Source organism: Stegodyphus dumicola, chromosome 8 (genome assembly GCF_044657685.1).
Source record: "Stegodyphus dumicola isolate Sdum_Otavi_A_Nest chromosome 8, ASM4465768v1".
Taxonomy (NCBI): Eukaryota; Metazoa; Arthropoda; class Arachnida; order Araneae; family Eresidae; genus Stegodyphus; species Stegodyphus dumicola.
In genome coordinates, this window is record NC_140775.1 from 127,285,605 (window position 1) to 127,308,632 (window position 23,028).

The window sequence follows — 23,028 nt, forward strand, 5'->3', positions numbered from 1 at the left end:
TGAAGATAACCTGTCAACAACGAATTCCGTTATTTTGTAGGAAAGAAAAACGTTTTGGTAAAAATATTGTGTGGTATTTAGAAAAGATATTTTAAAAGTAATTTTTTTAATCAACGTTTGCTGATATTTAGAGAAAATGGGGAAGAAACAACATCAAAAAGACAAAATGTGCGTATATAAATATATATATGTATCTTTATATTTAACTATTTGTATAAAAGTAAAGATGTGATCACATAAGCGAATTAATCTGTTGATTAAACCAGCTTAACCCTTTTGACGCGCGCGATATTATTTTTATAAATTTTTTAACTAAAAACTCTAGAAATTGAATATTATGATCGTAGAGACAAATAATATATGAATTAAAAAAAATCTACTCTTGTCCATTGTTCTGTGGGTGGTGGTCGCACCGTGAAACCACCGAGAGTCTAGGACTTTGACACTTTACTGAGGTAGTAGGAAAAAAAAAAAAAAAAACTTACCTTCTCCGTTCGCGTTTCCAATAAATGACGAAATTTAGGAATTTTAAAAAAATGTATATAAGAATTGCATTATATATAATTTTTTAAAATTATTTTGCAAAGTAATTCTTCAGAAAAAATTAAAAAAATAAACATTTATGTAATTTTTTTATAGCAGTGAAAATATAAGTGCCTACATAATAAGGACATTTGACTAAATGGATAAAGAAACTAAGTAAAATAAGGATAAAAAAAAAAGACTCGGTGGTTTTTTTTTTTTTTTTTTTTAATTTCAAAGAATGAATTTTTTTGTGATACTGTTCAAAGCATGTTTTGTCTTTTTTGGTACGTGCATAGACCCACATTGCACGTTTCACACATGTATCTTCTATGAGTTTTCTTCCTTGTGCTATGAAATGTACACTGCCTGGATCTTAATTTCACTGGTATATAGCATTATTTAGTTTTTTTCATCTGGCACAAGAAATTTGTGTTTTTTTATGTTAATGGGGGGGGGGGAGGGGAGCTTGGTCTTTTTGGCTTTGGAACGAATCATTCATTTCCCATTCATACTTATTTTATTCGTATTTCATCCCAAAATATTCAGAAAATATTTTAAATTTAAATAAAACTTTAAGCGCTGGGAACAAGTGTGTTGAGGTCAGAGAAAAGTCTCTGGAAAAGAAAGACATTTTTACTAAGCAGGTGCATGAATTGTTTAGTAATGAAATAACTCTGGTTTCAAAACCCCTTATCTATATCTGGGTAAAAATAAACATTCCTATTTGAGAAGCAAGAAATGCCATTGTGAAGAGCAGTGGGGTTGATCTTTACAATATGGTAACTGGTAGTTTGGCGACATTTTGGAGGCGATAAAGGTTACTACCTGGCACTTTGGTAATAATGTGAGCAGTACTCAGTTCCGATTACGCATTATTTTGTGTGAGGGAAATAAGAGATCATGGGATATGTCATGTGATATTAATGGACGAATTATGGTTCTTTAATCGGAAAAGGGGGGAAATCGGGAAAAAATCTGGAAATTTTGTATTTGGCTTTATTCTGTGTTGTGTGAAACAGTGTTCATGAATTTTTGGATCCCATGGCCGTAACTAAAGTGAATTCGAAATGGGTTTTTATGTATGTATTAATTTAATGTATGTGCTCATTTATACTTTAAGTAGTGTTTTTGAATTTAATTATATTTTAATTAAATGATAGTTATTTTGTGAATTTTATGTTTGTAGGAATTTGGTATACGTTTTAGTTGAAGTAAACGTGCATGGAAATAATTTAAATATCTGACACTAAGTATTTGTAATGCTTGCGGTATGAATTCGTTGGTGACGTGTATAATGTAATAGATGATTTAGAGGTAAAAGTTTTTGGATATTTTATTTATTTTATATGTGGAAATGTTCATATTTGGAAAGGGTACATACTTTTTCGCGATCAGGTCATTTCATATATGTTCTTTTTACTGGGTTTAAAGATTGAGAAAATTGTCATGTATTTTCGTGAAATTTTTCTAATTTATGAGAAAAAAGCAGTGTACATGGATATAGTGAAGAGTGTGCGCAATGAAATTTTTGTGCAATTCTGGGATGTTTTTTTAAGTAAAAATAAGTCGACGTGTACATGGTTTAGTGATATTTTAATTAAATGATAGTTATTTTGTGAATTTTATGTTTGTAGGAATTTGGTATACGTTTAAGTTGAAGTAAACGTGCATGGAAATAATTTAAATATTTGATACTAAGTATTTGTAATGCTTGCGGTATGAATTCATTGGTGACGTGTATAATGTAATAGATGATTTAGAGGTAAAAGTTTTTGGATATTTTATTTATTTTATATGTGGAAATGTTCATATTTGGAAAGGGTAAAAACTTTTTCGCGATCAGGTAATTTCATATATGTTCTTTTTACCGGGTTTAAAGATTGAGAAAATTGTCATGTATTTTCGTGAAATTTTTCTAATTTATGAGAAAAAAGCAGTGTACATGTATATAGTGAAGAGTGTGCGCAATGCCATTTTTGTGCAATTCTGGGATGTTTTTTTAAGTAAAAATAAGTCGGCTTGTACATGGTTTATGTGTATGTGTTATTTTGAAAAACGCGTAAGGAGTATGGTATTGTGCACTTTTTCCCAATTTTGCAGTGAATATTTGTCATGATTAAGCAGTTTTGTTAGATAAAATTTCTAGCATAAGTGTAATTCGGCTAGTAGATTGTTGGAAGAAGTGTTCAGTAGATAAAAAGAAAAGAAACATGTCTTTACTTCGTGAAGACAAAATGGCGGCGGGAAAAAAAAAATAGAGGGTTGCTGTAGGAGAGTTGGTCGCCAAATTTTCGCCAAAAAAACGCCAAGTTACCATAATGTAAAGATCAACCAGCAGTGGTTTCAAGGTGTGACCAGCGAGCCATTTTGACACAATGCTCTAGTGGGGCAGTGATCGCGCCCTGAAACCACAAAGCAAATGCCATACATATAGATGAGTTTTTTTATATATGCAGTTTAATTATTGCTATTTTTTATTGTGTATGATAGAAATCATGATGTGCGATGAATAACTTTTGAAATTTAAAGTTTTTATATTAATAAAAGGAAGTTATTTTGTTTCATTGAAAAGAAATTTTAAAATTAAAAGAAATTAAAAGGCATCTGATTTGAAATACTAAGACCTAACACATGTATGATTCTGCAGTCATTTTGTGTTATTTAGAGGTAAAAGATCAGTAATCAATCAATTTTCTCTCAACAATTTCGGAAAGAAGAGGAGAAAAAAATTCGAAAACTGGTGGTTTCAGGGCGCAACCACTGCATGTCAAAGGGTTAAAAAATAACGATAGGCAGCAAAAATTAACTGAGGAAAATGAATTATTCATTCTATTCAATACTTTATAGGTTGTAAGAGCTAAATTTAATGTTAATAAATCAGCACAGCTAGGAATTAAAATGTGTGTAATTTTTGTAAATTCTTAATCATAAAATGAGCTGAAAATAAGTAATTAAAGCTAGTAACTAAGTTTATTAATTTAATCATGCATCATTGTAATGCATTATCTGAAATATAACTATAAATTGAAAAGATTTCAATTAATAAAATTTATGATGTGTTATTTTTAACGTTACAAAAAAAAAAATGCCGTTACAAGTAAATTAGTAAACAAGATGTTATATAACTGAAAAAAAAAAAAAAAAAAAAGATTTAAATATTTTTGAATTTTATCTCAACAGGAAAATGTGTCAGCATGGATTATTACACGTAAAATTGTAAACTGCTTATATAAATAATTCCAAATTCATTTTCAGAGTATTGTGAGTATTTTTCTAATTTGAGAATAGTCTGAAATGATATTTCAGTAAAAGTATATTTAAGGATACCCCTTGGCGATACATTGATACCGAGTTTGTGCAATTCTTTGACGTGTTATTTTGGCGTGTTACGCAAGCCAAAATAACAAGACAAAGAATTGCACAAACTCTGTATCCATGTTCAACATCGACCTATTTTCACATTTAAAAAAAAAATCCCACATTTGCATAAAAATGGCATTGCGCACTCCATTGACTTTACCCATGTACACATCGACCGATTTTCACTTAAAAAAACATCATAGAGTTGCACAAACTAGACTAAATCGCTGCTACACAAAGCAAAAAAAAAAAAAAAAAAAAAAAAAAAAGAGAGAGAGAATTGCACAAACTCGGTATCCATGTAGACATCGACTTATTTTCACTTAAAAAAAATCCCATAATTGCACAAATATGGTAATGTGCACTTCCTTGACTTTATCCATGTACACATTGACCTATTTTCACTTAAAAAAAAAATCAGAGAATTGCATAAACTAGGCTTTGCGCACTCCCTTGAGTTTGTCCATGTACACATCGAACTATATGCACTTCAAAAGTCAAAGCAGCAGCCAACAAAAAAATATATAATCTCAATAAACTACATTTTAAATCAAACATTGAAATAACATGAAAAAGGAAATTCATCTTTGCACTACACAAAGGAAATATCCACTTACCTTATTTACGAATTCACACTTCTTCAGCCAAAGAAAATTCGGTTGATCTTTACATTATGGTAACTTGGCGATTTTTTTGGCGAAAATTTGGCAACCAACTCTCCTACAGCAACCCTCTATTTTTTTTCCCCGCCGCCATTTTGTCTTCACGAAGTAAAGACATGTTTCTTTTCTTTTTATCTACTGAACACTTCTTCCAACAATCTACTAGAATTAATGCTATGCTAGAAATTTTATCAAACAAAACTGCTTAATCATGACAAATATTCACTGCAAAATTGGGAAAAAGTGCACAATACCATACTCCTTACGCGTTTTTCAAAATAACACATACACATAAACCATGTACAAGCCGACTTATTTTTACTTAAAAAAACATCCCAGAATTGCACAAAAATGGCATTGCGCACACTCTTCACTATATACATGTACACTGCTTTTTTCTCATAAATTAGAAAAATTTCACGAAAATACATGACAATTTTCTCAATCTTTAAACCCGGTAAAAAGAACATATATGAAATTACCTGATCGCGAAAAAGTATTTACCCTTTCCAAATATGAACATTTCCACATATAAAATACATAAAATATCCAAAAACTTTTACCTCTAAATCATCTATTACATTATACACGTCACCAACGAATTCATACCGCAAGCATTACAAATACTTAGTATCAAATATTTAAATTATTTCCATGCACGTTTACTTCAACTTAAACGTATACCAAATTCCTACAAACATAAAATTCACAAAATAACTATCATTTAATTAAAATATCACTAAACCATGTACACGTCGACTTATTTTTACTTAAAAAAACATCCCAGAATTGCACAAAAATGGCATTGCGCCTACTCTTCACTATATCCATGTACACTGCTTTTTTCTCATAAATTAGAAAAATTTCACGAAAATACATGACAATTTTCTCAATCTTTAAACCCAGTAAAAAGAACATATATGAAATTACCTGATCGCGAAAAAGTATTTACCCTTTTCAAATATGAACATTTCCACATATAAAATAAATAAAATATCCAAAAACTTTTACCTCTAAATTATTTATTATATTATAAACGTCACCAACGAATTCATACCGCAACCATTACAAATACTTAGTGTCAGATATTTAAATTATTTCCATGCACGTTTACTTCAACTAAAACGTATACCAAATTCCTACAAACATAAAATTCACAAAATAACTATCATTTCATTAAAATATAATTAAATTCAAAAACACTACTTAAAATATAAATGAGCACATACATTAAATTAATAAAAATTACCTTACAATCCTAATTACTTTAAATTAAATCATTGCTAATAACAATTTTTCCAATAATACCAAATTCCTTTCCACCTTACATTTAGAACAATGCATAAAAATAATATCCTCAAATAATTAAAAATACTAACTTACCTAATCTTCTTCAGAATCTTGATTACGTGGCGGATACACTTTTCTAATTCATTCAATAAAATTATTGAAAGATTTTTTCTGCGAATTTTTCCTCCATACTTCCTCCGCTAAATAAAAAGCAAACTTCTCTTTATCACAATGCCTAAATACCCATTTCGAATTCACTTTAGTTAGGGCCATGGGATCCAAAAATTAACCAACACTGTTTCATACAACACAGAATAAAGCTAAATACAAAATTTCCAGATTTTTTCCCGATTTCCCACCTTTTCCGATTAAAGAACCGTAATTCGTCCATTAATATCACATGACATATCCCATGATCTCTCATTTCCCTCATGCAAAATAATGCGTAATCGGAACTGAGTACTGCTCACATTATTACCAAAGTCCCAGGTAGTAACCTTTATCGCCTCCAAAATGTCGCCAAACTACCAGTTACCATATTGTAAAGATCAACCAAAAATTCTTTAACAGCATCCCAAAACTTCCTAAAATTATCTGATTTAGAATCTGTATACTGGCATCGCTGCATAAATTCCCAAAATAAGAATAAAAAATATCCTTCGTAACGAAGTTCAACCATACCCATTTGCTCCCTAGAAACAGGACACCTTAAAATGGCTACTAAGTAAACTTTCATTTACACGCCAGTCAAGTAATGCTCTATTTCCCTTCCTTTCCAAATCGTACAGAAACTTTAAATAAATCTTCCCAGATTCGGTCATTTTACAGTCTAAACCACGAAACAAGCAATATACTTCCTAACACACACACACACACACAAGCCCTTACGAATTTACCGCAGTGATTATGTCATAATAGGGTTTCCATAACATTCAACTACTCAGGCTACCATAAATGAAACAACTTGGCGATAAATGAAATAGCAATTTCACGATAATGCAAGGGGTATCCTAAATTCATTTCTAACCGATGTTTCCTGTTAATTGATAAGCTGAATGTAAATAGGAAAAATATATTTATTTCTTCTTGAAATAAGAATTATCTGTTCTTGGATTCTTGTTCACCTCATATTACATGCATCTTGTTTCATTTAAAATATGAAATATTTGTAAAATTTTGTAATTTTAAATACGAAGCATTTCTAAGCCAATGTAATTTAAAATGGTAGTTTTCTGCTTTGCCGGCACAAATCTCGCCAAGCAGACTTTTTTGTGACACAACATCAGTGACAGTATACACATAAAAAATGTTAACAAATGTTAGTTCTAAAAATTTTTTTATTTTGAACTCAAACATTTTAATATCGTTTAAAATTGTGTAAATAGCCAATAAATAAAGACAACAAATTTGTAAAAAGACTTTAATTTAAGAATTGACTATGCTTTCATGTTTCAGCATCCTGATTCGACGGTTCATATCACGTGACACCAAGTGATCTCATCTCACGTAAACTAAGCTACAAAAATCTAATTCTCTCAGTAATTATCTACATTAATTTTGAGTTAAATCTTAATTTGGAATACAAGTTTAAATGCAAGAATTATTTCAATTCGTACGATCAGAAATTATGTAAAACCGTAGTGCTTTACTTCACTAGTGCATTCTCATTAGAATTGATGAATTTAACCCTTGCCATTTTTCGCCTTCGGGTGAGTGGTGTGATTGCTTCCTAATTGACTTAATTACCATGAATGGCCTTAGGGCATAAAATTGAACTATCTGGTAAAAATTCTATGTAATTATATGCCAGTATTGAAAGAAACAATCAATCTGATAAGAAATGGCTGCGAATTGTTTTGAAAATGAGACGTAAAAGGTTACCAACGAGGATATTACGTTTGGCGTCAGTTGTACCATTATTGGCGAATTTATCACCTGTGCCGGCAAAACGGGAAAGTACCTTTAAAACATTAGAAAAATGCTCAAATTTCCAGTGAAGAGACTGCAGAATGTCTACAAGCATTTATATGCTCCATGATTTCGCAGTTATTATCAAACTTGTCTGCTTTTACTTATTTCCAGTCTTTCTTTATGAATAGACTATAATTTGTTTTTGCCATTCAGGTTTTCCTATTTTATTATCAAAAGATAATAATTCACTCATATATAATGTTTATTTTGAAAATAGTGCATAAAAATTAAAATTATGTAATAAAAACTTTCATTGCATGTACATGGTTTTTATGGCATTTATCTTCTAATACTTTTTGTTTTTATTATTTAGGTACCTGACTGCAACAGAATGGAGTCAATTTTATGGTGGAAAGAAAACTGGTATTTTTTTTTTTTTTTTTAAATGTTTCAAATTTAAATATTTAGGTATTAGTGCCCACATTAGCAGAATGTGCCAAATTTTCAGAATATGACCAAACTTTGGCAATCATGTGTATAACAGTTCTTTATTTTTAACTAGCAGTGTTGCCCTTTTTTCATGCATTCTAGTTCCAATGGTTTTTATTAATAAAGGAGAATATGTTTTGTCTTCAAGTCACTTTTAAAATATGCTGCCGTGGAAGAAACTGAGAGAAATTTCTACAGAAATAATATTTCTTCATAAATAAAGTAGGAGAATAAAGTAGGTTTATTGATAGATTTTTTGAGATAAGTAATTAAAATCTAAAATATATTTGTATAGTTTCACTGTTTTGAGTAGCATATACTAAGTCAAGACTCTTGAAAAAAAAAAAAAAAAAAAAAAAATGATCATGACATGTCACTATATCGAATTAATCACACAGAGACATAAGAGTGTAAGAGGCTCTTTTAATTATGAGCTCAATATAATTGAACTGAAAGCACTTCTTGTGCTCACAAAACCAGCCAGCATTTATTGCATAACTCAAAAGATAGAATTGAAATTCAAACTAAATCTAAGTCATAAATTTGCCAAATGCTATACAGAAATAATTACCTCACACGTTGGGTCAAACCTATACCAAGATGACAAGCACTATTGCAAGAGTAAAGCAACACTGACGACAGACTGCTATCATAAAAATTCAACTAGTAACATGGCCTTCAGCAGGCAGAATATGCTCTATCTAAGCAATCTAAAGCCTCCCTTTAAGCCCCTGTCTCTTTCTCATTTAAATATACATGATCTAAAATTTGCTTTTTGGCAAGTAAACATAAAGGGAGAAATGATAGTAAAGATATGCACTATAAAATAACTGGTTAATATAAATAAATACCTTACAGTTTTCCCTGCCAGAATTTAAGTAATTGTAATGAAGGTCTTTGACGATCTTGTTAAGGTAAAAAAGATTCACTTCTCTTTTAGTTTTTCAGAATTCCTCCATTTGTTTGGTAATAAATTATTCCCAGGAGGGAAAGAGGTCTGCTTGTCGCTCTCTATTTTGTCTCCAGGGCTATGTTACACCATCTGGTTGAATTTGCCATTTCCTCTCCTGGGCTTCTTCCCAGAATCTTCTAACTTTTCCATGTCCTTGAAGAAGTCTGGCTTCGCTAGCCATTTCGTAAATTGGAGATGTAGTCTTAGACTTTCTACTAGACCTCTTAGCTGGCAAATTAGGCGAACCAGATAGCTGGAACTTTTGTGGCCTCCTCTGTGGTGTTGGAATTTCCTTTGCTGGGCACTTCTTCCATAGAACCTTCAGTACGGGTCCGTCATTGTACTTCAGAATAAGCACTTGACTTTCTTTCAACACTTTGTGTGTATGTTGGTTGTCTATAGGTTGTTCACTGGAACTCCTGGATATTTGTACTTTTGGTTGTTTCCTTGGTGTCTTGTTCCTTCTAGTGTCTGTTTCCAATCTTAATATTTTTGGATTTTCCTCTCTATTTGCAGTTCCCCATCTCTTTTTTCCAGGAGTGTATATTTGCAATGTTAGTGAAACTTTGCCATTGTTACTGGCTGGCTGTCTTTTCATGTTGCGCTTCCTGTAAAACATCATTAAACATTTGCATATCACTTCTATCAAAATATTTTTTGGCCTGATTAGTGTTTTCCACTGTCTGTTACCTATTTCTGTTTCTTAAAAAAAAAAAAAAAAAAAAAAAAAAAAAAATCACAGTCTTCCTAACTTTTTTCAAATGGACCTTAATCACACAGAGATGTAAGAAGGGTGTAAAAGACCATTTTATTAAGAACACTGCATAGTTGAACAGAAGGCAGTTCTCATATTTACAAAACAAACTAGCATATATGGCATTACCCAAAGGCTAAACAGACATGCGAGTTGGCTCAAACCTACATCGGCCAAGCACTGCTGGCAAGAGTAAAACAGCGCTAAAGACAGGACTGCTATCGTAAAAATTCAAGTAGTAATGTCGCCCTCAGCAGGTGGAACATGCTGTGTCTAAGCAATCTAAAACCTTCCGTTAAATACTGTCTCTTTCTACCTCATTTAACCTCGTCTATTCAAATACTATCACGCGCAAACTAAAATTTGCATACTGGCAGGAAAAAAGTATGAAATGACCGTAAAAATACATAACGTAAAATAACTGGTTAATATAAATAAATACCTAACAATGTATTTATGTAGTAAATATTTTTTTGCAATTGTATGTCATTCATTCTTTTTACTTCCATGTTCAAAATAAAGGAAGTATTGTAATTGCAAAAAATTTCAGGTATCATATTCCAATGAAAATATCCATGTTGACTGCTCTTGAATCCATTTGAATGATGTTTTTCCATGACATCTGTACATATGTTTAGAAAAAAGGACTTTTTTTTCCAAAAGGAATTGTAAAATGGATTTAAAATTAATTTAAAAGAGTGTTTTTTGGTGACATCTGTACCTGTGTACATTTGTATCTTGCTTAACTCAAAAATGAGTAGCTTCAGAATGTTAAAATTTTGTGTATGGGACTGCTGTAACATGTAGTTGTGCAGCTCCCTTTTTTGTTGCAATTGTCCACTCAAAAAGTTCCCGTCTCGATGAGGTCAGTTTTTTACTTCCTTGTATGAAGTTAAGGAAGTATTGTAATCATGAAAAATTCCGGTTACCATTTCTCAATGAAAATATCCATTTTGATTGCTATTGAATGCAATTTAACAATGTTTTTGCATGACATCTGTACATAAAGAGAGAATAAAGGACTCTTTTTCCAAAAACGGATTTAAAATGGAATCGCAATCACTTTTTTTCATGACATATGTACGTATCTTGCATAACTCAAAAACGAGGAGCCTCAGATCATTGAAATTTTTTTATGTGGGACTACTATAACATGTAGTTGTGTGCCTCCCTTTTTGGTTGCAATTGGCTGCACCAGAAGTGTATATATGAAGCCATTCTGTTACTTCAGCTTCGTGAGCTCAGTTTTTTTTTATTGCAATTGGTTGCACCAAAAGTATATAAATTATAGGAACTACTCTTATATACGCCCTCGCTTGGTGATAAATTTCTCGCCAAATATTTTTGGTGAGAAACTCCACAGTGCCATATTACTATCTAAATTTTTAGTTTGCATTTCGAACTTTAAGCCTAAAATGTTTCCAAAAAAGCGGTTTTTGCAAATGCTAAAACCATGTTTTAAACACACAATTTAAGCTAAAAGTCCAAAACAAAAACAAAAAATTTAGAAAGCTAAAACGTAAAGTTTCTAACCAAAAATATTTGACAAGAATCCATGTACACAGTGATATGTTTTAACTTGAAAAAACATCACGGAATTGTACAATCTATGCAATGAAGGAATCTATGAACTACGCACACCTAGCTTAAATAAATTAACTTAACAACAATCAGTTTCAAAGAATACCATGTACACGGTGTTCTGTTTAAACTTAAAAAAACATCTGTGAATTGCACAATCTAGGAAGCAAAGGAATCTACGAACTACCCACACCTCGCTTTAATGAATTAACGTAACAACAATAAATTTCAAAGAATACCATGTACACAGCATTCAGTTTAAACATTAAAAAAAATCTATGAATTGCACAATCTAAGCAGTAAAGGAAACTACAAACTACGCACACCTCGCTTTAATAAATTAAAAACAGTAAATTTCAAAAATACCATGTACACAGCATTCTGTTTAAATTTTAAAAAACATCTCTACGAATTGCACAATCTAGGCATTGCGCCCTAATCAACAGAATAAACTAAAATAACAAATAAATTTCTAGGAATTCAAAAAAAAAAAAAAAAAAAAATAACAATAACAACAGAAATTCGTACTAAAAAAACAATGAACATAACAGTCTACAAAACAAGAACAAGAATAAAATAAAATGCACTTACCATGAATGAATGCTTCTTTGAACAGCAGAAATACCAATTTCAAACATCACCAAAACAATTTCACCATAAATTTGTTAAAAGCATCTTCTTCCATTTCAGAACAATGATGGGAAAATATATAAACCAACAAATAAAATTCAAAATCGCGTTTCCGATTATAAGTAGGCAAGGTAGCTTTAACATGTTGCCATATAATCTCTGTCGTATTTATGTGACAGCCAGACTCACTGTCCACAAAATTGATACTATCTTTCACAAATAAATGTTCAAAACTTTCTTCTCCTAAATACTTGTAGAATTTCCAGCCACCCGAAAAAGTAGTTGTACCAGGCACGCGACTAAAATTTTACAACAGTAAAATCCAAGTGTCAATGTAAAAGGGGTTGCCATAGAAACCAATGTCGCCCCCAAAACCATCGCAGAACACACAACCGTGCGAAAAACCAATGCACAACACATATCGCCGCATTTGGCAATTTGAGAGCATATATAAGAGTAGTGCCAAATTATATATATATATACCCTCTCTGTTACTCAGCTCACTGAGCTCAGTTTTTTTATTCTTATATGTTAGTAAATTGTATGTGTTTTACTTTAAAAATGACAAAATGACTGAATTATGTTGTTCTTATCATCCGATTAAGAGTTTTATGCCTTTAGTTAATCTGCATGCAATAGTTGTAGAATTATCAACAATTTAAAAGTAGTTTAATTGTGGCTAAGCCTATTTTTCTATACCATAGCAGCCATATTTGTTTGCATTTGAAACTTAGCAGAATAGTGAATTAAGTGTTTCTGCACCTTCAGTGTCTTTTTGTCAAGGGTGTCCAATTGCCTTTTCGGCCTGTGTTGTTAAAGTAAATTTACTTTTATCAAAAGTGACGATCCAGTCCAGAATTTTGTATTTCTGCTAATATTCGAGTAGATTAGTGCAGGCCTGAACACGTCTGTCTTTATCTGCTTAAGTCCACTCATGCGCACCCAACAATTGAACTCGTTCAAGTTTATGCAATGCACAGCGCAACTAAATGGACATGGCATTAACGTCTAACTCCTTAGCAAGCTGTCCACTAGTTGCATACTGATCTTCTTCCACAAGTTCTTGCAGACGGGCCTCATCAGCAACAGTAGGTTGGTCAGAGTGCTCTGCTTCTTGAATGCCATAGTCCTTGGTTTGAACTTTTGATACCAAAACTTCACAGTGTCATATGATGTAACATTAGTACATAAAGCTGTGCACATGATTTGGTGACTTTCTGACTTTTTGCTACAGAACTGGAAGTACATGATGGTTCTAATCTGGTAGTGTGATAGCTCCATTTCAGACATCTTATACTTAATGATAACACTATATTTTTTACAAATTTCATAGCACAGTTAAAATATTTTTTTTTAAATTTATTTATTTCATAGCATAGCTCTAAAATAAGTATCTTTCTTTCAAATGCCAAGAATTGTTTGACAAAATATGGTTAAACATGACAATGTGAACTGTTTGTGCAGACGATATTTGCTGTAGCGGGATATTGTTAAGATCCGATAATCTCATAAAGAAATGAATTTAAAAGCTGAGTGCACATATTCAACAGGTTGGTTAACCTAATTTAAAAATCACCATGGTGTAAGGCAATTAAAAATTTCAGATGAAAAAGCTTTAGCTGATACTGATGTTGCTGAACTATTTGCAGATGAATTCATTGAACTCGTTAATAGTAAAAAGATATCTCCAGAAAAAATTTACAATGCTGATGAAACTTGTCTCTCTGACAATATGTACCATGAAATACCTCGGCAACATCTACAGAAAAGCCTCCAACTGGTGTCAGATTCCAAAGTGAGACTAACAATTTTAGAATGTGTAAATGCTAAAGTGTTTACTTTTTGTTATCGGAAAACAAAATTTGACCTCAAGCATTTAAAGGAGTGAAGATTCTCCCTGTTATATATCATGCAAATACTAAAAGAGTATGTGTGAAACAAGTGCTAATGAATGCTGGTTTGAAAATTATTTCATACTCGAGGCTTAGCAACATTTGAAATCAGTTGGTTTATCTGATGCTGCAAAAATTGTCCTGATCAACTGTTCAGCTCATGCTTCAATTCAGAAGCTCATACAGAGTTTTAGTGAAAGATAACATGTCCGTATTATTGTTTCCCCCAAACTGTATGCCTATGAATATTAGAATAGTATGTGCACTGAAATGCAAATATAAAGTAGCCGTTTTAAAATCCATGTTAAATTTCTTGCATAATGGCCAAACTATTCATAATTAAAAAAATAATTTAGCATGCATCTGCTTGAAATCTGCTGTGTGAAGCATCACAAAATTGTGGGAGGATATCAATTTTGTTGTGTCGTTTTTAAAATTACCAATAAGGTAACCTACTAGTTGACCACAACACTAAAAATACTCATTTCAACAATAAGATACTGGTATCAATAAAAATTATCATTTTGCATTGTGTTTAGTCTGGATTAACCCTAAAATCAATTTTAGAAATAAACTGGGGAAAATCATGAGCACACAAAATGAATTAACCATTGATTGATCTAGAAAAAAAAAAACTTATTTATTTAACTCTTATTGCAATTTATATATATATCCATTACTTGGAAAATCAAAATATATGCAGCAATTCGGTACTATTGTTTTACAAATCAAACTATTACTGAGTAATTATTTCTTAACATTAGTCTTAGAATCTCTATTATAGTTACTTTAGCAATCATGTAAACATACCAGAAATAAACTATAAATTATGTCTCCAGATATTTTTTAAAATGCTTGACTTACAGCCAGCTACCATATTTCGTGGTGAAGATGATGATGATACCATCGAATTTGAAGGTTTTCAGACATCACAAACTGAAGGGGAAATTTTCTAGTTAATGGATTTGGTAAAGAAATGTGGAAAAGCGGTAATATATGAAAACGATATAACAGAAGTTTTTCACTGCAATGACAATACCTCAATAATCAATCAATTAAAAAACAGCGAAATCTGTAGATCCAGAAAATATCACTATTGATAGTAAAGAAAGTGACAGAGAGGAAATGAAAAAATGAAAAAATTTTGATTGACAAGTTAGTCAGAATCCTCGATACAGCAGTTACAGGACTTGGATAATGGGATTTTGTAACTTAAGAGGAAATTACGTGTCTACAGAATTAAAGAAAAAAGTATTAGCACAAAAAGTAAAGCACCTTAAACAAGTTACATTGAAAGAAATGTTTAATAAAGTAAACAAATAAATATACAGCTTTTTTGTTTGTTTGTAAATTTTGATATCCTTTAGATCATAAATACTTCATTATTTCATAAACCAGGATTTCATATTTTTAATTTAATAATTTCTACATGCCTGTAGATTTAAACTTATGGTGTAATATCTAGAAAAGTATTACATCTAGAAAGATCGCCGAAATACAACAAGTCCATATCTCGGATATTCATGACAAATTAAAGTAGTTATTCCTTTCATGAAGAGTTATGTATCATTATGATTACCATCATTAGTTAGATTTTGCGCTAGCATTTATGTTTATCATTAAGTGGGTTCCTGCTAACAGAAAAAAAACAAAATTTTTACATTACAGTTTTCTGATTTTATTTGCACAGTATTAGGAACCAGAAGCACTGCATTCATTTTATTGGGAATTATACTTTTGTAAAGATTAAAAAGATTTCTTTGAGGAAGAGTTTAATGAAATTTGAGTAAAAATGTTTTTGAGTGACATCATTCTGATTCAGTTCCTGCATGATTAAATCAATTATCTATTTTCTTTAATTAAATGGACAGTAGGACATATATAGGACAGTGTTCTGAAATTTTTAGGGCTAAACATAGTTTTATTGCAGTTGTCATTTTGATTATTCTGTTATTTCTGTTATTATTGGGCTAAAATGTTTGGTACAGATTAAATTTAGGCAAAAAATTGATTTAATTGATATTGATTTTAATTAAATGCTGCATGCTTTTCAAGTATTAATCTAATGCACATCGCTACTATTCAAGAAAAGATCGACAGAAAATTAATTTAAAAAATGTCTGTAAAAGTGGATAGAGTATTTAAGTAAAATTAGCAGATTCTGAAACTGAATTTTGCTATAAGGTTTGCATGCTTTCCCTATGTCTGTGTTTAATATTTTAAAACTATTTGAAAAGGTTATGAATTTATAAACAAAATAAAATTTTGTCTCAATGTAAGTAAAAATAGGTGAAATTTCTTAGACAACTCATCTACTTCGTCAGTTAGAGCTGGGATGATCGGATTACTGAACTAAGTTCCCCTTCTTCTATTGCTTCATTCAATGAATCATCTGCCATAGCTTCTAATTTTACTTATTTGTACTAAATGTGTAAATGTGGTTTTAGTGTATCTAGAACAATGTATTTCAGTTTTAACTTCATTCTAACCACATGTACCTTTTAATTCTTCAATATGTTATGAATTTAAAACATAAGTTTTATTGATTGAGCATAAAATAAATGTTATAGCGCTTATTTTATTTGCACCAAAATTAATTGTGTGTATGTTTTTAGTCCAAAGGGGCTTTGTCCCTGAATGACTATTGTTTTCGTTTTGCGATTTTGCGTTACTATAAATGTTCGTTTCACTTTTCAAACTTTTGCCACCAAATGTTAGAGTCCTGCATTATATTTGAAGAAATGAAATAATGAAAAATCTGCTTAAATGTATATATATTTCTCGCATTGTGATAAAAAAACAGTGCATAGAGCCATCGAATTTTAAATGATGTAATCCTCCTATGAATATGGGCATCTGGAAGACCAAATTTGAAATTTGGAATTTGTTTTATTATCGATTTCATATTTTGAAAAACTTAAACGAATTTTTTATTAACAAACTCGAGGATTTTAAAGCGAGCAATGGCAATGTTGTACAGAAAAAACATTTTTCTCTCCAGTGCACGAGTCTCTGTATTGGAAATTCTAAAGATATGCTCATTAAAAAATTATTTTGCAATATTGCTGTTGAACTGAATTTTATGGTTTAAGTGTGAAAAATGTGATAGTTAATAAATAAATGTAACACACACAATGTTAAAAAAATACCCCTTTGGACGTAATTTAAAATCTGAAACCTTTCAGATATTTTTTTAATTAATATTTTAATATCTTTAATAGTTGCAAATACTGGTGGCGCGGAATTTCGGCGGCTACCTTTTGACCATTGTGCTTTATCTTTGCAACCATTTGAACATCCCTTATGTACTCCAGATGGCACTATATATGATCTTATGTAAGTTTCAATTTCATTAAAGAACCTTAGCATTTTATTAAGCATATTCTTTCTTTCCTTTTTCTTATTATTCTAATAATTTTATGCTAAACTAAGCATTTTATCAAATACTGCTAATGCAATTATATTAAGCACTACAATTGCTCTTCCTTTTGTTTCTGTTTAAATTTTATTATGTAAAATGTTTTTGGTTTAAAAAGCTTTTGCTGTAATTATAGTTGGATTACCCTGTACTTAATATTTACTTTATTAATGAAATTAAATTAGTATAAAATAATACATAATTTTTTTATCTATTAATCTTCAGCTTTTTATTGTGCTAAAGTTGTGCTATATCAAAAGATGTATATATTATTCATATTCTAAAACTTTTACAATGCACCTTTTATGCACCTTTTAGGCATATAGTTCCATTTCTTAAGAAATATCATATTGATCCCGCCACAGGAAAGGTATGTATTTTTCCATTTTTTAGATACATCATTTATTAACATAGGTTGAAATTTGTCTTGCGTTGCTTTTCACAGAGTAATATTTCTGTTTAGCACATTATTTCCATCTGCTGTGATTTTATGTTATTATGAGCAAATGTCAGATTTATTTAATATTTATTTAATTTTCAAATATTTTGAAGGATCTGAAAATATAACCAAATTCCACTGCTGTGAATCTGGTTGATACCGAACCCTTGGACATAACAAGGAATTCTTTGTCCCATCTAATTTTCTGTATGCGCGGTGCAGTTTTATCCTACTGTAATGAACTTTCAAATAAATAAAAATCAAATATAATGAACTTTTATAACTTTTTTTTTGTATTTTTCATAATGATGTTTCTCAGAATTTCTGCAAATTTCAACTGAATATTACTAACCCTTAAAATACTCCATGTTTAGGATGTTAGAATCCATATTTGATTCATGTTAGGTTAGCCGAAAATTTTCTTATGTTACACTTCTTTTATCTTCACGTTCTAAACAAATACTTTTGGCAGGCAAGTGTCATATGGAGTGGTTGGAGAACCAGTATATGACCATTGAACCAAGTAACTTAAATGGATTCTGTATTCAAGTTTTTTGATTGAGCTGTCAGACATAGCTTTGTTCAAAGCTGATATGATGATGAAAATTTCGAAATTTTTGCTTTTCAGGTAAAGAGGAAGTACTGAATAGATTCTTATGAATTTCAGGCGATTTGAACTTCGGGCGAGTGGTGATTTGTGTTTCAAAAACATTTTTTATACTCATCAGCTTATTTTGTTTCACTCTTTAAAATATTGACCAGATTGTGTCTTCTGAATAGGACTTTTTGCATTATATTTTTTGAAGGATTTAGAATATTTTTTATAAAAGCTATTGCACCTTTGCTTTACAATCAGTCATACATATTCTGGGAAAAATGAATATCGTCTCATTGACAGACAGATTACTATGTTTACTTTGCTATGTTTAATGTCTTCACTTTTAGTATCTTCTAGATGGTAAAGCTTCACGTATTCTGTTATTTAACTCTGCATTGGAGAAACTGTTTGTACTAAAAGTTCATCTGTATGTTAAGTTGTAAATGTAGAGTGATTTATTGAAGATAATGTGAATGTTATTCAAAAAATAAAGAATTAATTTAAGTAAATTACAAATTACCTGGATTACAGTTTATATAGTAAGTATTGTGAAAAAATCAAAACTAGATAGTTTGTACTCATAGAAAAAAGTTGGATACGAGGAATGAGTTGAGAAAGAGCAAGTATGAGGATGTTGAAGAAACATTGCCAGTATGGTTCACTATTCAAAGAAACCACAATCTACCAATATGCGGAAAAAAAGCTTGTAATTAAAGGCCAATAAATTTATCAATATCTTTGGAGAGTCTGCCTTTTTGTACTGAAATGACTAGTTATATAAGTTTATGAAGCACAACAATATTGTTGGAGAACTAGAAATTGTTTCCAAAATAGATGTCAAGAACCTGGACAAAAAACTATTGGAAAGCTGTATGTCATCAGTGCAAAGGAAAAGGTATTTTCAGCACCAGTGAAGCTGGATTGTTCTAAAAAAGATGATGCCAAAACAGATTTTAAAATTTAAAAACCAAAGATGCTCTAGCAAAATCTGTCAGAATTGCCAATCGCAATTCTTTTGTGTGCCAGTATAAATGACATTGACTGATATAGAATTTTGGTGATTAGAGAATGGGAAAAGTCAAAATGCTAAAAAATAGAAAACTTCTGCCTGTAAAGCTAATTCAAAGATATGGATTTTATCAGAATTATTTGAGGGAGAATTATGAAAATGGGATGAAGAACTCTTAACTCCAAAAGTGAAATACTCTATTCTTTATTGACATACACTTCTTTTGAACATACTACATGCATTGGTGTCCAAAACTTTTAATAGATTAAAGTTACTTTCATGCCGCCCCCTCCCCAACTGCAACTTTCCAAGGAATAATTGTGTTCTCAGTTGCAATGCTGGACCAAAATGAGATCAGGAGCGTAAAATATTACTGGAGGAAGCAGTTCATTTTGGAAAGTAGGACAATCAAGTAGATTATACCACTTCATTTCTCAATGTAATAACAGCACTAATCTTGATAACTTGTTAGTCTTGATAACTTGGTGAAAAATTGCACATTTTGAATTGTTTTTGGTGTGTTAGTTGAACAAAGAAGGATGCTGAAAAGGAGGATGATAAAAATGAGGATTTGCTTATTGCTGATATTTAGAAAAAATTGTGCTTCTTTGTTTTCAGAATGTGAGATAAAGCTTTTCAAAATCTTCAATGATAATATTGCTACAAAGATTCATTTGTTGAAGCTATTGCAGCAGCACTTAAAATGAGAATTGCTAATATCAATGATTCTTGTTCTGATGTTTATGAAAAGTTGAAAAACACAATACACTCCGCACCACAGTGGAAGCAAATTCTTTACTACCATGGATGGCAATGCTATGATGTATGTCATTAAAAAAAAGAAAAAAAAGAAAAAAAAAAAACTATTCAATTAAACTGTAGAACCAAAAATGGTTCTACAGTTACTATGATTGATACTGTGATTAACATCTTTTAAGTTTTGAAACAAAAATATTTATAAAATTTTCGTACAACCTGTACAGAATTAGAGACTGTTTTTGTGCTCAGAAGTTTAGCACAAATTAAAATTAAAAGTAAATTCATGAATATTTTTTTATTTATAATTTTTTATGGATAAAAGGATTATTGATAATTATAAATATTTGTTTTGAATAAAACTATGTAATTAGAAGGTGAGATCTAGATCGGTGTTTCTCAATTGACCGTCCACGGACTGGCATCGATCCGTAAGGAATATTTGCCGGTCCGCGAAATATCCAGATATCTGGCAAAAATCAGCTATCTGTCCAAAAATTGTGCCAATGGTTCGAATTATTAAACTTACCGGTCCGCAAGAACATACCAAAATATTATTTTACCAGTCATTGGAGTAAATCCAGTTGAGAAACACTAATCTCGATGACTTCTATGTTAAGTAATTAAGCTTTTAAAATAATTAACATATAGTAAAACTGAAAAGCAGTGTAAAAAATTTTAATAATTGCATACAATAATAATTATAATTAACCTGTAATATGATTTTTTTTTTTTTTTTTTAAGTAGAGTTACTCACTTTTTTTAATGCTATGGCAATGCGAATCAGTTTTTTGTTGTTTCTTCAGTTGATTTTTACACCATTTTGTAAGATGATCCTTTTTCTGTGTGTGTCAGATTAGATGTAGTAAACTATTTTTAATTCCTTGAATTTCATTATAGTAGGGTTTGATTATAATATATTTTCCTCTTTAAAAAGAAAATAGTCACATTCTTAAATTTATTTTTTGAATAATTTTAGTTTTGCTTTACTAAAGGCTAATTTTCTTTTTAAACGTAAGGAGATGGAACAGTTTCATATATTTATTATTAATTAGCAGGTAAAATATTGAACATGCACTCAAATTCTAATTGGCCATTTATTGAGTACATAGTACTCGTACTTCATTGAGTGCATATAATCTATTAAGCATTTATTTCTTAGAATGACCTTTTATCAAAATTAGAAACTATGAATTTTGCTCCAAATTAAAAATTTCTTCTTATTTATGGACTCTCATTTTAAATTAGCAGCATTAAAAATGACAGTATCTGGTACTGTTGCAGTTTATACCATGAGTCTAGCTATAATCTTCTTTGTGATGTAGTGATTCTGTATCCCAAAAAATAAAATTTTATGCATTTTCCATGCAGCATGTCTGATTGCAGAAATTATAGCTGATTTTAGAATATCATGTATAATAAGTTGTTAGCAGCTATCTTTTGCAATGTTAAGTAATAGATGTTTGAAATAAAGTGAATGTTCTTTAAAGTGAATGTTTTCCTGAATGTTCTTTAATGCATATGTCTCTGTTTGGAAGGCTTATTTAGATTTTTTTGGCAGGGCAAAATTTATACTTTTTTAGTAATTTCGAAATTATCTGATAAATTTAAATTTGTGTGTCTTTTTTTCTAATTAAAAATAATTTTGTTTGGAAAAAGTCAGTTTCTTGTAAAAAGTAATTCAAGGAAAGGGGGAATTGTAGAGGAGGATGAGTAAAATTATCCTTTACTTTAAAGGTAACAACTGAGATAAAGCAAAATATTTTGGTTGGTGTTTTCATTTTTAGTTTTTTTCCCATATTTCAGTATTCATTTCATCTAACTTTATGTGTAATGTAATAAAAGAAAAGCTAGTTTATCTAATTCAAGTCTTTTACCAGAAGGTACGATTTATAGATGATAATAGTTTTTACCAGAGAATAGTTTATCGTGCTTTTTAAATAAATTTAAATGTGTAATTAAATTATAATCATGTATGTTTGTATAATAGTTTGCAAAGTTTTCTCTTTTAGCCTTTAGATTCAAAATCTTTGCTGAAACTGAATTTTACCAAAAATTCAGATGGATTTTATCACTGCCCTGTTTTGTTCAAAGTTTTCAATGAGAATTCACACATTGTGGCAATAAGAACAACTGGAAATGTATTTTCATATGAGGTAATTATGATTTTTTTAACTGTACCTTTAAATGTAAAAAAAAACCTTAATTGTACATACATTTAGAAACACGTAAATTATATGTTTCATTTTGTTAGCATATGTTTTTGTTAAAATATTTAAGTTTAAGACTTCTTTGAAAATCAGTCTTCAGTCATGAAAGTGTTATGAAATAATTTGCAGAGTGACAACCTTCTATGATACAGATAGTAACATTCACTTTTTCATATTACTTTGTAATTTGTACAAGTAATGAATTTAAATTTCAGATAGTGAGAATATATTTATGATTGGTGGAATATTGACTTCTGAAATGTTCTGTTTTGCTTATCTCCCTCTGAAAAATTCATGTTATGAGAAAGCATAACCCTTTTAAATCATTCTCAAAAATAAATGTTGGCACAAAATATAGCCTGAAATAGTGCATGCTGCTTAAGGATATGTTCTGTTCATTATTGCAGCCCTGAATTGTAACTTTATCTTGAAAGTATTTTAACTGTCTTTTACTATGGATTCCCTTTTCCTTATTTCATATTTTAAAGCCAAGGTGGGTAGAAGTCAGCCTATGGGCCAAATGGGACCCTTCTAATTGCTTAATCTGGTCCA

At 30.4% G+C, this 23,028-nt stretch overlaps 1 protein-coding gene across 1 annotated transcript in view; it reads left to right on the forward strand.

Moving 5' to 3' along the window:
• Positions 1-10: 10 nt before the first annotated feature.
• LOC118194795 (RING-type E3 ubiquitin-protein ligase PPIL2) overlaps positions 11-23,028 on the forward strand; it is a 114,008-nt gene continuing 90,990 nt past the window's right edge. The window contains exons 1-5 of the mRNA XM_035365998.2: positions 11-168; positions 8,122-8,171; positions 17,268-17,382; positions 17,783-17,834; positions 22,279-22,422. Of these exons, the coding sequence (XP_035221889.1) occupies positions 137-168; positions 8,122-8,171; positions 17,268-17,382; positions 17,783-17,834; positions 22,279-22,422 (393 nt within the window). The 5' untranslated portion in view covers positions 11-136. The remainder of the gene's footprint in view (positions 169-8,121; positions 8,172-17,267; positions 17,383-17,782; positions 17,835-22,278; positions 22,423-23,028) is intronic.